General features: G+C 39.9%; 1 protein-coding gene across 1 annotated transcript in view; it reads left to right on the plus strand.

Moving 5' to 3' along the window:
- Positions 1 to 19320, plus strand: part of USH2A (usherin) — a 782904-nt gene that overhangs the window by 307777 nt on the left and 455807 nt on the right. The window contains exons 27-29 of the mRNA XM_049708907.1: positions 2840 to 3043; positions 3170 to 3250; positions 5860 to 6054. Of these exons, the coding sequence (XP_049564864.1) occupies positions 2840 to 3043; positions 3170 to 3250; positions 5860 to 6054 (480 nt within the window). The remainder of the gene's footprint in view (positions 1 to 2839; positions 3044 to 3169; positions 3251 to 5859; positions 6055 to 19320) is intronic.

The following is a 19320-nucleotide window of genomic DNA, read 5'->3' on the forward strand; positions in this document are numbered from 1 at the left end:
TCCTGGACCGGGGCACGAACCCGTGTCCCCTGCATCAGCAGGTGGACTCTCAACCACTGCGCCACCAGGGAAGCCCTAACTGCATGTTTTATACAGTGAACAGGAGAATATTCACAATATAGAGGTGCTTCATGCACGTAGTAAATTGCAATTAAAACTAATCATGTTCACTTCCCTGTAGTTTTTTCAATCCACTATCAGTAGTCATAAAAACCTTTCTACGCTTCTCCATTAGCATCCTTCTTCAAAGGCTCTATTTTGTGGTCCTACTAGAGCTGTTTTTTATATCCATTAATGTTGCAATCTTCCTTTAAATCCAATGCAAATGAATTTTCCTCTGTGTTTTGGAGATGCTGGGCAACATCATTTGCTGAAGAGGTACCACCTCAGATCATGGGCATTTATCTAGGACTAACACTTGGGACAGCACTCACCTCTGGGTTGAGAGTGAGCAGGCCATGGCATGTGGTCTCCCAGGTTATGGTCTGTCCAAAGCCCTGAGCAGAGAGGTCAGGAGTGGGGCTGAGAGTCAGCCATCCTGTGAGCCCAAGTGTCCCATCGTTGGACCGCTTCCCCCTGAACAGCTACTGTCTCTCTGATCTGTCAACTCAGGGTTCTTGTCCACCTTCCAGTTACTTAGAGACCTGGGGGTAGGATAGGTGTGGGGAGTCGCTTATGATTTTCCCAAAGGCAGGGAAGCAAGAAAAGGAGGCATCCCTAGTCTTCCCACAGACAGGCCCTCTCCCCTGTTTTAATCCTCGCAGCCCATTCATATTTTAGAGGTCGTTGGGGAGTATTTCCGGTGGGAGGGTTTCTGACCGTGCAGAGTTGGGAGAATGGCGCAAACTTTGACCAAACCCTCTGACTGCCCTGAGGGTAGTACTGTGAGGACCCCACACTAGAGCCCAGGCATCTGCACCCCCAAAGGCCTGAGGCCAGAGTCCCATTTCCTAAGGAGGATTCCTACTTAGAAACCTCATCCTGTCACTTTCTGGACCTTTTTTTCTTTATCTCCAGCGTGAAGGAAGCCTACCTCTGTGGCCTTTCCCAAATTTAAATTTGCATCTTGTGTATTAATGTTTAAGACATTTCTTTAAAAAAATTTTTTTAACATGTTTACTTGTAATAAAGTACGCCTAACGTACGATTTACCATCTTAACCATTTTTAGTGTACGGTTCAGGCATCTAGTACATTCACGTTTTTGAGCAACCATCGCCACCATCGATCTCTAGAACTCTTTTCATCCTACGAACCTGAAATTCTGTACCTCTTGAGCCATAACGGGACATTTCTTGTACGGGCACACTGACGTTTGCCAAAGCTATCTTTCCACTGTTCACATTTTATTGATAGGGAAACTCAGGACAGAGAAGTTAGGCGACTCAGCTCTGGGCCATCAGAAGATTACTACTGGTAAAGAAATTAGCATCTGAATTTTTAAGCAGATGCTTTTATATTGAGCTTCATTGCTTTCAATTCAATTCACCCAACTTACTGAGTATCTACTGTGTGTTGAAGATAGACTAGCAGTATTAGTCAGTCGGGCCTAAAGGAACGTGAATAATAGCAAAGGCATTTAAAAGGAAATAGGCTTCGACTTAAAGTGTTAGAAGACAGAATAACACACCATGTAAATACTGAAGAGAACAATACGGTCATTGTTACCATTAACTTATTTTACTGTTCGGCATTGCATTATGTTTTATTTCCATTTCCTGCCGACGTGCTTTCATCTTGAAAAGAACTAATCGTGTGTTTGGAGCCTTTCAGACTTGACAGTGTTTTGTTCAAGAAAGAGAGTGTGTGCTCCAGCGATCTCAAACACAGTCTGTTTGTCCCTTCTTTGACAATTGTGGGCAGTTTTCTGAGCAGAGTACTGCCAAACCGCACAGAACTGATCTCTGTTTACACAAAATAGCAAGTTATTCAAAGCCACTGCTGTTCCCCGGCTGACAGGTTGCCCTGTGGTTCTCTAAAAAAAAAAAGCAGTGCACACTTCAAACCCACCTCCTCCACATTCTCTGTTAAACTTCCCAGAACTGAATGCCCCGTGGTTATTCTGAAGTTGACTGAGTAGAATACACATTCCAGGAAACCTCCTGTGTTGCTGTTGCCACAGCTGAATTTGGTCCCTGTCATGAGAACATGAACCTAAAACTGGTGATCGTTTTGCACAGTCGAGATTATGGAACTCAGTGAAAATGGTAGAGCACGGTCGTAGCTCCCTTGTTCCCTGATTTAACTGGGATTCGTTCTCTGTCTATGAAATGATCGTTACGGAATTCATAGCAATATCTCAGGATTTTAGTATATTTTGAGACTATATTCTTCCTCCTACTATTCATAGGAACCTCAAAATGTATTTTTTTCCCCCAATAAGATAATCATGCTCATTAAAATACTATTTTTTGGCACTTAGACACTGACTTATACAGGTAACTTAATTTTCCAGGATGGAGGGACGTGTAGATACCCCCTCACGATAATGTGTACTTGCCTAAATTTTATTTCATGGGAATAAACATAAAAATGTGTTCCTAAAGAGATATAATACATACTTTTCAGTTGAATCTAATTCAGTCGAATTACAATTATCAGCTTATATATTTTTTCAAAATAACATAAATATAACTATTTCCTGCAACAGCTTAGCCTGAAAAAAAAAGCAGGGGGAGGCATAAAGGATCTCCCAAACAAGACTTGGAAGTTTAAAAATTATGTTTAAAGCCCCCCCTTGCACAATTTCATCAAAACGTAGTACTACAGGAGGCAAAAAAATGATTGGTAATTAATGATTCAAGCCCGTTATGTGACATTCATCCCTTACTATTTGCTAGGTTTCGGTGGTTGCATGAAAGATGTGCAATTTGCACAGGGTGCTGTTGTTAACTTGGCATCTGTGTCCAGCGGTGCTATCAGAGTCAATCTGGATGGATGCCTGTCAACTGACAGTGCCGTTAACTGCAGGGGAAATGACTCCATCCTGGTTTATCGGGGAGAAGAGCAGAGCGTTTACGAGAGTGGTCTCCAGCCTTTCACAGGTAATGTGGAAATGCTCCAAATTCAATGTCCCACGTCCCCTCCTCGTCCCCTCTTCCCTCCCTGCCAGCCCACCACTAGCCTACACGAGTCGTATGTTAACCTTCTACTTCTTACTTCCATTTAAGAATACCTGTATCGAGTCACAGCCTCCCACGAAGGAGGTTCAGTACCTAGCAACTGGAGTCGGGGCCGTACAACAGGAGCAGGTAAATACTATTTATCTTAACACGTGTATGTGCACACGAATGCACACGTCGGTGCATGTAAAGGAAAGGAAGGGCTCTCACCCGTGAAGCAAGCAGTACGTTTATAATCTTGTGACAGAGCACGCCCTGGATTGCAAAGGCACCCGTCGTTGGTAAAAATGCTTAGCAGATCCTTGCTTTTGATTTTTCAAGTATTTAATAAGGATTTTTTCAGGCTTGATTCTTTCCTCTTCAGATGCAGAAGAAAGTAAGTTCAGGTTGCTCTTAAAGATGAAATAGGCCCACATCGACTGTAATTTATCTAAGAATAGGAAACCTTTCCCAACTGCTTAGACCCCGAAAAGCTAAAATCAGGATTACCTTTAGGTAGGGGTGATAGACCCTTGCCTCCCCAGTGGAGAGCACATTTGAAACCTGCACCCTGGTTGCAAGCGGATGTGTCTTTTATCACATCATGGCAGGTGTTTGCCGTGGTGCTTACTATTAGGGTTTTAGAATGACTCTCCCATGACAGAAATTGCTGAGTGGTCTAATTTTTGTTTGTTTGTTTTGAGTTGAATGCGGAAACAAAGAGGAAACAGACTACTATATTAGAGCGAATCTCAGATAACTGATTTGGAAGTGCTTTGTCCTTCTGACAGTGACCACAGAATCTTTTCCCATATTACCATCACCGCGAGGCATTCGTTAAAAAAAGTTTTGTGAAATCAGTAGCCTTCTACCATTTTGGAGAAAATATTTATTTGTCAGGAAGACAAATACATTTCCATATGATTGACACTTGTGCCTCTTGAAGAAAATTATCCTTAGCAAGTCACGATCTGTCTAAAGATGTGTTTTTTACCAAGATACCCTCTCATACTTCTTATCAATAACGGGTTACTAACACAGGCATCCTTTGAGGAATCTTTTTAATCTAAGAGATAATTAAGTACTGAGATGGGCTACTAATAAGAATTTTCAAAGCTGTCTGCCTACAGATTTTCCAGAAGAGGCCAACTTGACACTTTTCCAGGATGATTTAAATCATCATCTATTTATAGGCAACACAATGCACGGAACGATCCCTTAAAATCCTTTTCAACTTTAGAGCTTGGAAAAAGCTCTGATGTAAAATATTCATTTGTTACTGGCATGTCCTCTGCCCCTATCTCACACTTCTCTACTTTATTAACAAATATACTATAAAGCCTGCTTTCAGTCTAATTCAACAACGTAAATAGGTGTCTAGAAAGTGCATCACTTACGTAGCTTAATAGTCTCCATTTTGAGTACCACCGAGAAAGCATGCAAATAGAGCTCTGAATTTATAGCCATGATCTGACCACAAAGTCTTATGCCATAAATTCATATTTACAATCTGACCACAACACCAAGCGGCTACATGCTCCCATGGGTTGGAGAATAATTGCACTATTTAATTATTTTTGAGTCAGTTTTGCTCTGTCCCTTATGAGAAGACCATCTGTTAGACAGGACTCTACTTTGCTCTGGACCACATTTCAGAACTAATAAAATCAAAATCACTCCCATTGTCCCATTACTTGCAACTTGATTGTGTAGCCTGTGTGTTTCCAGAAGCGCCTGTGGTGTTTTACCTGCTCAGACAGTGGTTCTCCGCCTCTGTGCTTCCTCACATCCCTTACGTTCACATTGTTTCCCTTAAAACTGTCCTGTTTTATTGGCCTGAACAGTAAAGGCAGAGAAGGAGGCTATTTGATGGAGGGAAACCAGAGTGATTCTCCATCGACAGGGCTCAGGAGTCCAGGAGCGGTCAGACCCTGTCTCTCATCCATCATCCTGCCATGAAGTTCCTTGGGCTTTTTCTCCGTGTTCCCAGTGCAGTCAGCTGTGCTGAAGTCGTTACCGATCAGAACCATAGAAATATCTAATTAATAATTAAAGGTTATAGATTTTTTAAATGAGGGCATTTGGCTTATAAGTGAGGTTTCGCAGCAAGTTCCTTTAAACTTGCCTCGTTTGGTGGTGGTATTTTGTGATGCTCTGAGGAAAATGATTTTGTAGAATCTCAAGGGCACCAGCTCCTCTACCCCGCCTAAATGCAATTAGGAATATATCCTATCTGGTAGAACTTTGCTTTTTTAAAATTAGTTGGAAAAACAATTGAATTTGGCAAACGGGATCAGACCTTCAAGTACAATACAATCACCACATTTGTGATATTTTTTGGCTAATACATCGACAATATAAAAGTGTCAAACCACTATGTATAATAACAGTCTAATTATCTTGCTTCAAAGGGGTACATCATTATATTGTTTGAACTTGTTATCTGCCTACCATCCACCTCCTTCTTTATGAGTGATGTTTAAAACATGTCGGATACATTAAATGTTTTTGGAAAACCTGGACTAGGCTTGAAAGAACGTGATGTCGATGGAGTTTTGATGGTTTTGAAATATCGCTTAAACTGAATGGCTCAAGATGTGCAGTCATATTAAATCAGTGCTGAAAAGTTACAACTCTAATAAATTGTATTTATGCTAATGGTCAAGTCTGATTTACTGCGGCCATTAAAAGTGAAGAATACGAGCGATAGTCTTCTCAGAACTGCCGTTTCCCCTATTTTCTCTTTTATCCTTTCACAGCTCCACAAAGTGTGCCAACTCCCTCAAGAGTCCGCAGCATAAACGGCTATAGCATCGAGGTGACCTGGGATGAACCTGTTGTGGTTAGAGGTGTAATTGAGAAGTACATTTTGAGAGCCTACAGTGAAGATGCTACCGGTCCGCCCCGCCTGCCCTCTGCCAGCTCTGAGCTTGTTGATACCAGCACCTTCACAGGTAAAGGCGACTCCTCAAGGGAGTAGGTCTTATTAATTTTCTTTTTGGTTTGACTTTAAATAAAAACGTCCTTCAAGGCTTTTTCCCCAACGCATTAAAGATTCCTATATTTTGCCTGATTCAAAACAACAAGGATTGGGCTTCCCTGGTGGTGCAGTGGTTGAGAGTCCACCTGCCGATGCAGGGGACACGGGTTCGTGCCCCGGTCCGGGAAGATCCCACATGCCACGGAGCGGCTAGGCCCATGAGCCATGGCCGCTGAGCCTGCGCGTCTGGAGCTGGTGCTCCGCAACGGGAGAGGCCACAACAGTGAGAGGCCCACGTACCGCAAAAAAAAACCAACAAGGGTCATCTAAGGGTCATCTAATGATATGGACACCTCTATCCATCTCGGATGGAAAGGATAATTCTGTAATGGTTATGGGCTCTTATGGATAGCTTCATTACAAGGATGATATTCTCGCCATCCCCAAAAGATTAGGTCACAGGGCCCTCGTGCCCTTAATCAGGTCCTTGTACCTAGGATCTTTATACATCCTAAAAAGATGTATCTTTTAGCAATCCTACGTGTACACATGGGGCCAGCGACCTATTTCACCATGCAAAAGTTCGCTCGTTGGGACTAGCCCAAGTTCACAGCACTGTTATTTATTGTAAAATTGTTGATTAAACCTAATTATGTCAAGGTAGAGGAGTACTAGAGCACCGGCAGTTTGACGGGCAAACCAGCGAATCAATTTCTCACGGTGTGGCATGCGCGCCGTGCAGAACGGCTGGAGTGAAATACACTCAGGCACATCGCGCAAGGTGCCGTGCTCGAAGTCCTGCACGTGTAGTAAGACAGCAGTTTTCAGCCTCATGAAATGTTAAGGCCCATTTAAATGGAAAGTCAAATTTAAGCCTTTGACCAAAAAAAAAGTAAAATGCATCAACAAATTTAATAGAAAAAAGTATTTTTCCTCTGTCAAAGACTTTCATAACTTGACAAATTTGATGGCTTATAAAGTAGCCTTAATTGTCTTTCTAACACATCTATCGGTCAACTCTCTCAAACTTTACTTCAGTTTTTTTAGATTCCTTAGTATCTACAGCCCAAATACACAACCAATTAAAAAAAAAAAATGGTATCTTTCACTTCCTTCCTCCCTCATTTTACCCATCCAATAAAAACCCAATCTGATTAAGCCTTTGCCCAGGCTGTGCATTGCAGCTAAGTGGGCTGGAAAACAATGAGCAATTTATCACTAAAATGTCTCAATCCCCATTTTCAGATGGACACTCAGTAATGACACCAGTCCTACCATATGTCTGTAATTGCCTTCTCCCATTCTCCTCATTAAATATTTTATATTTTTTCAAACTCTCTAAATGCTAACCTGTCTTCCTTATCACACTCAGCTGATAGTCTTATATGCTAGATCATCTTAGATACCAAAAAAACTCCAGAATCTATCAAAGAATTTCTGTCACTTTCTTACTACCAAATATATGCATTAATTGCATTTTTTTTGACTGACAGGGTTGTTATTAGGGGTTAAGTGAATTAATGAATGCTAAGACATTTTAATGGGTTTTGGGCATATAATAGGTATTTGCCATCATTATTATTTTTACTTTTTACCTTCCTCTCTTTTCCTTCCTATTTTCACAGAGCTTCCCTTATCCTATCAAAAATAAAATCTTCAGAAGTCCTCTGGACCCCAACTCCTCATGCCTTTGTAGACCTGTTACTGGTGGTCTCACTTCCTCTCACATATTTTTAACCTCTGTCTCCTGCAGTCGTTCACAAAGTGTGGTCCTTGGATCTGTATCAACAGCCTCACCTGGGACCTTTTTATTAATGCAGATTCTCCAGGCCGCCCACGCCTGCTGAATCAGAAGCTGTGGGGTAGAGCTCAGCAATCCCCATTTTAACAAGCCCTCCTCTTGTGATGCTGGTGCATGCCAAAGTTAGAGCCAGTGCCCAGCTGGATTCTGCCCAAGGTCATTCAGACTCCATCTGTCAACACCCATTGTTAAACATAAACAAACCCAAAGCAGTGACAAAAATCTTCCTTTGATCTAAAGTCCCATCCAGCTATTGTGCCTTCTCTCCTCTTCCCAAACGTGCCTCTACCAAGAAGCATCTGTGGCCTTGTTCCCATTTCTTCACGCGGTCTGCCTTCCACTCGCTTGCCTTGCTGAGGACACCAACAACTTCCATGTTTAAATATCCAAAGAACACTTTACAGTCCTGGTTCCACAGCTCGATAGCATTCTACACTGTGGATATTTTTACTGTCTCTTGAAATGTTTCTTCACTTCTCTGACCCTTCTGGTTCTGGGCCCCCTTTTCTCAGTGTCCTTTGCCCACTCCCTCTGAAGCTTAACTCTGCGTTTTGGAGAACCGCAGGGTTTAGATCCGGGACCTTTTCTCTCTTTTGCTAATTTTTTTTTTCCCTACAGTCTTGCTCCAGGAAAATCATCGACTCACAAAGCATCCAGTATCCTACAAACACTGTTGACTCCTAAAGGCACGTCCTACCCAGACTTCCAAATGTGTGTATCCAGCAGACATTTGGAAAAATTGACATTTCCAATTGACTTCTCGTAATCTCTAAATTTACCATCTCCAACCTGAAGTCCTCCTCCTGCATTCCCAATATCAATAAATGACACCTCCAGCCACCCAGTTAATTAAGCTTGAGAATTTTTCTCAACTTTTACATTCTGTTCATACCTCATATATCCATGTTTTTTATTGATTCCATTTTCTAAACTGTGTGCTAAATTGATCCGTCTCTCCCCTATCTACTGTCCAAGCCAAACCATTCCAATCTCTTACCTGGACAGCTACAGTATTCTTCTGTCTCATGAATACCCCCCCGCCCATGACTCTAATCCACTGCACAACCAATCATCATGGCTCTCTGTTTAGAATTCTTCAGTTGCTTTCCACTGCCTCTCTCCCAAATTCATTTTGTCTCAGTCTCCTCTTATTTTCTGGATTTCCAACTTTTGCTGTTATAATTAATATGATTTTTTAGAAGTCTGTATGTAAATCTTTGGAAGAATTCCTGACAATGACGGTAGGATAAACCCCTTGAAATGGAACAACTAGGTCAAATTCTCTTAAAGCATTAGTCAGTCTTGGACTTTGAGGTCAAGCACACATTGATGCAAACCTCTGCTGCCTACCCTCCCTGTGACTTTGGAGAAATTATGTATTCTCCTGGATCTTTTTTTAGTGTCTTAACCTATGAAATGGGAGAATAATATTAACCTCAGAAGAATATTAAAGATATTAAGTGAGATGATATTCCAAGTCTAACAATTTTCAGCTGTGCAAACTTGGACAAATTAATTAACATCTCTGTGCTTCTGATTCCATATGGGTAAACTGAGAATGAAATAACTACCCACCTCATAGGATACCTGTGAGGATTAAATGAATCCATGTATATGTAAAACACACAGGACAGCACATGACACACGGATCGGATCGCACTGTATAAATGTTAACTATCAGATGTTTTTAAAGCATGTAGCACAGTGCTTAACATATGGTAATTTCTTAACAAAGGTTAGTTATTTTTATGTTGCCAAATAATTGCCAAAAAGACTGTACAAATTATACTCCCACCAGCAAGCCGAATGCAAGATTTTATTTTTCATTTCATCCTAGTTGACAAGTTTTACAGGTAAAAGAAACTTTGTAAAATTTCCAAATATATCAGAATATTACTTTAATTTGATCTTACCTCAAATTTAGATTACTAGAGGCATTAAGTATTTTCATTGTTTACTGGTAATTTGTACTTCTTTTATGACATACGTAGCACATTTCACCCTCAATTTTTCTATTGGAGGAGTCACATTTTTCTCATTGATTTAAATATCTCTTTATGTATGAAGAATATTATACTTATGTTTGCCTTATGTGTGGGAATGCCCCCGTTTTTCATTTATTTTTATTTACATTTTTATGTGCAGATTTTAAAGAACATTTTCTATAGTTAATATAACATCTTTAAATGTTTTTGTTAGTTTTCTATGGGTAATATGAAAAAAAAACCTATCCTCGCCATTCAGGGTAGACTAATATTTGTTTATATGAGATATACCATATTGATTTTATATATATATATATATATATATATATATATATATATATATATATATATACACATACATACATATATATGATGCATATCCTCTGAATTAGTAATTCTAAATTTGAGGTAAGATCAAATCAGAAACGGGACAGGGAGGCTTTTCAAATTACACCAGCCTTTCCCAGATTCTGAAGGGTATCTTTTTGGAGGAGAGTACCCCTGAGATTGAAAACCAGTATAATAAACAATTGGATGTTACTGTAGGATATTTCAAGCATGTGAATGGTATACAGAGAGAAGAAAATTAGAGCACCACTGACCAACTGTTATTTATTTTTATATACCCAATGTGTAAAAAACTAAGGAAAGGGCTTCCCTGGTGGCGCAGCGGTTGAGAGTCCGCCTGCTGATGCGGGGGGCGTGGGTTCGTGTCCCGGTCCGGGAGGATCCCGCGTGCCATGGAGCGGCTGGGCCTGTGGGCCGTGGCCGCTGGGCCTGCGTGTCCGGAGCCTGTGCTCTGCGGCGGGAGAGGCCGCAGCAGTGAGAGGCCCGAGTACCGCAAAAAAACCACAAAAAACTAAGGAAAAACTCTCAATTATTGCAACTTGGTCAATTTCTTGGGTTTGTCAATTATCAGTTTCTTTGGTAACTTGATTTTTGTTTGTATTTTTCTTTTTCTTATTGTTTTTACATTCATCATTTGTGTATTAACCTTTGAAGTCACATTGCTTTAAGTGTATCTCTGTAAACAGAATCTAGTTTGATTTAGTTTTACATTCAACTTAAAATTCTCTGTACTTTAGTAGAGGAGTTTAACTCACATTTATTTTTATGACTTATACAATTGATTGCTCTTATTTCTGTCATCATATTTCATGCTTTCCAGTTTTGTTTGTTATTGTGTTTCAGTACTTTCTGTTGTTGTTATTCCTTTATTTCTGTTCTTGCCTGTGTGGACTATGAATTCTTTAACTTTTTTCCCCCCAAAGGGTTTTAAAGATGTATCTGTTGCTCACAGTTGTGAAATGAACAGACAAGGAAGTACATAGGAGGTAATCTTAAAGATTGTGGAGAACTCTGGTACTGCCAGGTGGACTTTTATTGTGACGAATCAGTCTGTTGAGGGAGGGGAGTGTGAATTGAAAAGCCCCAAAGCCAGGCTGAGTAAGTATCAAAGTCAGAGATTTCATAGTAAAGAAAAAAGAATACTAGAAAGTGAGGGGGGAGGGGGGAGAAAGTAGAGAGCCAGAAACCTGGATTTGGTGGAGATGTTAGGAGTGTGGAGACAGGTTAGTGGCAGCTGCTTTGCCAATTAGTTGAGATAACAAGGTACCAAGAGAGAGGACAATAGAGTAGTTCATGAGTAGTTTTGCTATTGATCTTGAGAGTAATCCCCCTTTAGCATTTCTGAGGTGACATTTGTTGAGATTTTTGTGTTTAATTTTTGGTTGTTAGAGTGGTTTTTATTTGAATGGACAATACTGATATTGGATGTATAAGACAATTTAGGTTTGTTGGTTCACATAGGGTCCTTAACCAAGTAAGTGATCATAAAATGTGTTGGTTTCTTTTCATGACATTTTTCTTCTGTTATATAATGAGCTCTTCTTTCTTCACAATTGGGTCTTTCTTTGGCTTGGAAAGTTTGCTATTGTGTATATCATCATTACTTCTGGTAAGAAATAACAGTTTCCAATATTGTATATTTCTTCCCAGTTTGTCCTCCTCATTTTAGCAGTCCAGGACACAGCTTGCAGAGTCAAATCAATCTAGTTATGTCACTTATCAACTGTCTGATCTCAGGCAAATTTAAAAACATATCACTGTATTGGAGTTTCCTCATATATAAACTGGGGGTAAAAACCTTCTTCATGTTATGGAATTGTTGCAAAGATAAAAAAAAAACAATGAATTACCTCCATAGAATATTTTGCTGATAAACAGGCACATAGTAAATGTTCAATGAATTAATTGTTATCTTTATACTATTCAGTTTCTGAATTCTGGGTTTTTGCTTCATAGTTTTTTTCCTTTTTCATTTTCTGATTTTGGCAGTATTGATTCTTCTGTTTGAATCTTCTGAGATGAGTACTTAATTCTTCTACTTCAGTCTTTTTTTTTTAAAATTTATTTATTGTCTTTTATTTTTGGCTGCGTTGGATCTTCGTTGCTGCACGTGGGCTTTCTCTAGTTGTGGTGAACGGGGGCCCCTCTTCGTTGCAGTGTGTGGGCCTCTCACCGCGATGGCTTCTCTTGTTGTGGAGCACAGGCTATAGGCACGCAGGCTTCAGTAGTTGCAGCGTGTGGGCTCAGTAGTTGTGGCTTGCGGGCTCTAGAGTTCAGGCTCAGTAGTTGCGGTGCAGGGGCTTAGTTGCTCTGTGGCACATGAGATCTTCCCAGAATAGGGCTCGAACCCACGTCCCCTGCATTGGCAGGCAGATTCTTAACCACTGCGCCACCAGGGAAGCCCCTCCTTGGTATTCTTATAAGGTAGTAGTTCTCAACCATGGGTGCACACTGACCCACCTGGGGAGCTTTAAAAAATATTGATGTCCAGGTCTCACCCGCAGAGTCTGACGTTTTGGTTTAGAATATAGCCTGGGTATTGGTATTTTAAAAGTGTCAGCAGGTAACTCTGTTGTACAGCCAGCATTGGGAAACACTGTTCAAACACTGATCACTGTTTGACACCAGTGATCAAGTCTCTATTTTAACCAGAAGTTCTTATGACAACTTCCACCTCCCAACTGCAACTTGCAAATACAGGACAAAAAAAAAAAAAAAAAAAGAAAGAGAAATGCCTATATAAAAATGATGAGGGCTTCCCTGATGGCGCAGTGGTTGAGAGTCCGCCTGCCGATGCAGGGGACACGGGTTCGTGCCCGGTCCGGGAAGATCCCACATGCTGCGGAGCGGCTGGGCCCGTGAGCCATGGCCGCTGAGCTTGCGCGTCCGGAGCCTGTGCTCCGCAACGGGAGAGGCCACAACAGTGAGAGGCCCGCGTACTGAAAAAAAAAAAAAAAAAAAAGATGAGCTATTAAAAGTAAGTAATAAAATTAGCAAAGGAAAATCACAGGACCAAAAAATTAAGTGAAATGATTCTTGGGAAGAAGTGGGAAATTATGGTCAGACTTTACAAAATGCAGAAGGCAAAAGAAAATAAAAAGATGAATATTAACTAAGAGAGCTGGAACACTAGAAGCGTGAGACAGAATATTTACCAATCACGAATTTGGCTACTGGAGGATTAAATGTGATAAGTCCCAGTAGCATGGAGAGTCCAAGGGTTAACAGCCCCACTCAGGTACAAATGGGCCCCTTTGGGCCACAGAGTCTGGATTCTGTGCCCTCGGAAGGCCAGGGTTCAGAGCAGGGAGTTCTTGAAAGTTCATTTCCTCAGCTGCAGCCTCAGGGTAGAAAGCCCTGCAGTTATCACTCCAGTGTATCTTTAGACTAGTTGCAAAGGGCTCCAATTAACTCTGCGTAGCTCCTGCTGATTTTCCCTCCAGCACTTTCAACGTCCAAAGCTGCTGCCCAGAGAGACAGCGCTGGCATTTCCCTTCAAACCCAGGGCTGCTCAGAAAGACCCCTCCCAGTCTGATTTGAAATTCTGTCAAGAATGAATGCATTCAAGAATTTGCACATATACAATTTTGTTTTATTTCTTTCTTGAAGATGCTTAAACATGTAGACTTAATTTTCGGCATGATTAGTACAGCACCTGGCATAGTGCTAGGAATGTACTTGGTACACAGAAGATATTTTCTCAGTTTTATTGTTACATTACATTGAGCTAAGCTCTAGGAGTTATATTCCTTCTTCCGGTAATGATAATCATATTTATTATTTACTATAGCTTAGCTGATGCACCAATAGTAATAATCTTTCAGATGACCCACGTAAATCTAAATTTATGGAAAAAAAAGAAAGACATTTTAATTTATCATGCAACTGATAATATAGCTTTTGCTGTGAAAACTGGTTCAGTCCTCATATACAGTAGACATTCATTTTCTTCTACCTGAAACAAGTGGGTTCCATATTGAAAGTCTCTCATTTTTCTGTCTCTTCCACAGCTAGTAGTAATAATTAGTGAGTCTCAGCTCTACTGGTCATAAGGTGATTCCTGGATTGCTTATAAAATGCAGATTCTTGGGCTCCGTGCACAAGAGTCTGTGTATTTGGGCTAGGATTGAGAAATCTGCCTTTACCAAGTGTTCTAGTCCATGCTCTTGCAGAGGTCAGTGGACCACATATTAAAAACCACTGGGGTGAGGGGCGTGGCCAGGTGAGAAGGGATCATTTTCACCTGCTGGGCTTGAATTTACCCCTGCTTTGTTTGTTCCTGCCCCTTGTTCCAACAGCATTAGCTTTGTGGGCAGAACGGTGGTAGGGCAAGTGAAGAAATAGAGGCAGTGTAAGTAGGGCCTCTGACCCTTAAGGGTGGTGCTTCTGAAAGCTGCTAGTGCAAAGGAAGTGAGAATTACTTGGGATCTCTGTAAACTGCAGATTCTGATTCAGTAGGTCTGGGACTGTGGTGTGAGATTCTGCATTTCTAACAAACCCAACCCTCTCAGCCCCCAGGCCACGATGCCCATTAGAAAGGCAGAGAGTTCTCTATTTATATACAAAATGCAGAATGCCCATTAGGTCCAGAGAAGAAGGAGACCAGTGCAATTCCACGCATGCAATATAATTGTAATTAATCTCGTAGTGAAGTCTCATCTGTGTATTTCAGTTACATACATTTAACCACACACCTTGGAAGTGGGGAAGGCATGAAAAAAAAGAGTGAAAAAACTCTTAAAGTAATCTTACAGGCAAAGGATGCTATCCAATCCCGAAACTATCGATACCTGTTAGAAGGAAAGAATGTGTGAATAATTTTAGGGTTTCCCAACTATTGACAGAAAAGGGAAACTCTTGTTTGTAGACACCATTGGGGTGTCTACAAAAAGAATGAAGAACTGAGAGCCATAGAAAATCATTGATTCATGAAGAATTAGAGGCATACACAAAATCAAATGCACTGTACTTTATGGGCAGTATAAGGAGTTGTCAAGGGGACTTTAAATCATGAGTGATTTTTGCCTTATGCCCGACTTTGGAACTTAACCCCAACCATTAGTCCATCCATAAGTAAGATTCTACTCTTTATGTGTATGTATATGCACACATATACGTATATATTATATTTGTTATATATTATATATATGTATAATTACTATACTTGCCTGAGAAGCCTTCAGAGAGATAACTGTAATAAAAACTTCCCTGCCCTGTAATTTTTTTTCTATTCAGCTGAGAAGTCTTACTCCACAGTTGTTAAAACTGCCTATGGCTGCTCTTGGTACACCCGTTCTATTTTTTCATTAGACAGTAAGCTCCCAGAGGACAAGTATCATGTTTTATATTTATTTTAAGTCTTGTTTAGTAACTTGTTCAAGGTAGGTAATCCATACACTTTTCTTGAAGGAATGAAGGAAGAGATAAAGAAACAAATGCAGGGTTTTGGTGCTAACCCTGTAGTTAACATAATGTTACTATTGTCTTATCATGCTGAGTTGAGTTTTGAACTACTGGTTCTGCAGTTCTATAGTTCTCTAATTTTATGAAATAATATGCAGAACTACCACAACTTAGATATATATTTGGAACGTAACATACATATTCCCAACGGGGAAAAAATGTTGATAGGATGAATAGAATCTAAAAATTAGTTCCAAAACTTACACCTCATAATGAAGCTCAGGGACTATATATTTGCAATTTAAAATAATGGAAGCCATGCTGCTGCAAAGCTGATAATGACACAGAGCAGAAACTATTCATTTATTAAAAACAAAACCATTATCTACTGTGTTCTGGGTTAGTGCTGGATCCTACTGTTACAATCTGCTTTTGTTTTTTCCTGATTTTTAAAATTAATGGTAAAATATACGTAACAAGCAGTACTTTCTCTAAAGTATAATATTATATTAAAAATGAGTGTTTTATGGGGCAAAAACAGTAGAGATAAGTTTTTCATTTTTTATTATTTTTTTCTTGAGAGACAGAGAATCCCAAATAAGAGTGACTTCAACAAAATTAAGTTTTTCTCTCTCTGATAATAGGTGTTCACAGTTGGTCAATGTAGGGGTGGATGTTCACAGTGCCAGGGATCCACACTCTTCATCGTTTTGCTATGCTATCCTTAGAGACAAGACTTCTGCCTCATGGTCCAAAATGGCTGCTGGAGCATCAGCCATCTAGTTTGGTTTCCGTTCAGCAGGAAGGTGGAATGGTTGAACAAGGATGTACACATTCACTTTAATGACATATTTTGGAAGTTATTCCTCCACCTTTGGTTACATTCTGTGGTTAGAACTTAGCCACATGGCTATACCTAGCTACACAGATTGCTGGAAATGTACTTATTCAAAGTGGCCATTTGCCCAGCTAAAAGGGTCTTTTTATTTTACTGTGGAGGAAGAGAATATACAATGAGAGGGCATTTAGTGGTCTCTGTCACAATAGGCAAACATCAGAGGTAAATTTGAAAAATTCATTTTGATGGTATTGTTAAAAGATGAATTTTGAGGAAGTCTCTGCTATTTTTCACAGTACCCCATAGATTAATATTCCGTATTTGTGGTTTATTACAAACTATTTCTTTAAATGTAAATCTTGAAAGAAATTGGTCTGAAAAAATTCACAGGACAAAAATATGGCCTATGACATAAATAGTAAAAATAGAAATGATGTCATGTTCCTGCTTAGCTAATGTAGAAGAATTTCATCAGGTAATGCACTGTTGATGAGTTAATAGCTTTGTCTAACTCTCCTGAATATATAATGTGCCTGAACTCCTGGTACATTGTGAAAGCTTCAGATGGGGATTTTTACAAGTTCCTCATTTTATTTTATGCAGTAAGAATTCGCGGTGCAGGATTTGGATTTCTTTTTGGTAACATGTTGTGTGATGGTTAAAAATGATGGTAATACATCAATTTTGCTGTAGTGTAGTAATCAACTGGGCATGTTGGCCATGCTATAGTGTTGGATATAAATACTTAAGGGTTACTACTCGCATTTGATAAAGAAAGGGAACAGTCACCTCAAGTTTTCTGTTTTCTAACTTTTATGACCATTTTATATTTGTATTGTATCTATATGTGGAACTAATCGAAAACATATATATAAAGTGTTATATATAGATAAAGTTTTTGATTAGTCCCAAATATATATACATATAAAGTGTTATACTCAGTAACACACAGAAGCACATATACACTGATGTAGAGTTTCTTATGAATCAGTTGTTTTTGTAAGGGAATACTATAGGCATATACACTCACTCATTTGGAGGGATAAGCATTTTACTTTCTGTTTGTATACAGTAGGTTTTAGTAATAACTTTGAACCTATTAACACGTTTTCAGATATATTTAAATCAAGTATTTAGTATAAAAGTGTGCTATTATTTTTAGTAATATTTATTCAACACGCCTTCTTTCTTCTTCCAGAACTGGGGCTTAGGTCTAGTAAGCGGATCAGTGATCTTGGAGTCAGAAGATGTAGGTTCTGACCTTGGCTCTGCTGTGGACTTGAGTGACCTTTACACTCTGCCCAACGGCAGCCCCCTCTGTACAAGGGGCTCATCCTATCGGAGGCTTTCAGCAGGGGACCTAGGACACTGGTCAATAAGGGATGACTTTCCCTTCTCATTTATTTTTCTTTTCCTCCTGTCTCCTTGCCTGACTCCCTGCTTAGTCAAGTCTGATATTTTCTGGGAGAGTTCTAATGATGTCAGTGACAGCCCTTTATGCTCCATAAAGAGTTCACATGAGTGGGTGGCTTCAAATCAATTGCAGAATTAGAAGGAAAATGACAGAGACTCTGTAGTTCTTGCCAACCATGAAGGCATTGATGAAAAATGTGAGGTTAGCTATAAGCCTACTGAGAGAATCTTAACTGGATAATGCTTTGAGTTCAATTAAAATCACTGTTTCAACCATTCTCTAAGACTAGGATTAGACCCTATATTTTATTTTAAAAAATGAAAGAATAAACAATTTTGTTTTTCCCATTTGTAAACATTGAAATCCATTTAGTCTTTGATCCAAGGTGTTCCCTAGTACTAGAAATTTTAAGTAAGGTCAGAAAATCCATTTGCAGGAAATTATATGTAAAACATTAGTTTTAGTTTCCAAAGGGTTACGTTAGGTTTGGGGTAAGCTCATTTGCTGTTCTACCTTTTGATTAAAATGAAAATTGACTTTCATTTTATAAATCCTAGAGATCCTTATTTTTATTTAAACTATTACCCCCAAAGACAACAACAACAAATGCCACTTTCCTAGGCTACTAAGAACCAGAGGAGAAGCATCCTGGGTGCGTTTCCAGATGTCTGTTAGACCGTTGAATTTTCATCCATATTTAACAAATGCCATTATTCAGTTTCATGAGGTTACTGTGTCACAATGTCTGTGTTAGAACTTTATTTTCAGAGGTTCCTTTAAATGGGCAGAAATCACGGCATGTTGGATTGATTTAGTCTCTTTCATCCATACACTGGGTTAGTTTGTGGCTCAAAACTCTTTCTGAGATGTAGGACACTTAAAATTTAGGATTTCTCAGCACTGCAGCAGGATCTTAAGCCAGAAAAGTCCCCTTCTCTTCAGCTCTCCTTCCCCTGGCTGGCTTTCTGTAAAAAGTGGGTTCTTCTACTGTGTCCCTAGGTAGCAGTCTCAGCTCTGCCTGTGTGGGATCCCTTACCAGATGGCCCTCTTAATAAATGCCTTGCTTTTCCCCACCCTCACTTTCTTGATCCAAATGTGAAATGCCAGCAAATAAATAAGAACATTGTACTCTGATGAGTTCTCTTGAGACGGAGGAAAGCCCTGGGGAGGGGAAGCTAGAGACTGCTTTTCTTTTTGCTGGACAGCTCCTAATTACTGGCCAGTAGGTAGAAGACACCGTTTAGACAATAGAGAATTTAAAGGTAAAGAAAGAGAGAGAGATAGAACAAATTCTCCATCTTATTCCAAATGCCTTTGCTAACAGGAAAGTACACTGGGATCGTTGGGGTCCGTTTGAAATATTCTGCGTGATCTTTGCACGGGGACCACAGACTCTGGACTCGGGGTAGGTGATGGCTGTGTGCGGATTTCACCGCCAGACTCAGAGTGCA

The sequence above is a fragment of the Orcinus orca genome, chromosome 1 (assembly GCF_937001465.1).
Source record: "Orcinus orca chromosome 1, mOrcOrc1.1, whole genome shotgun sequence".
NCBI lineage: Eukaryota > Metazoa > Chordata > Mammalia > Artiodactyla > Delphinidae > Orcinus > Orcinus orca.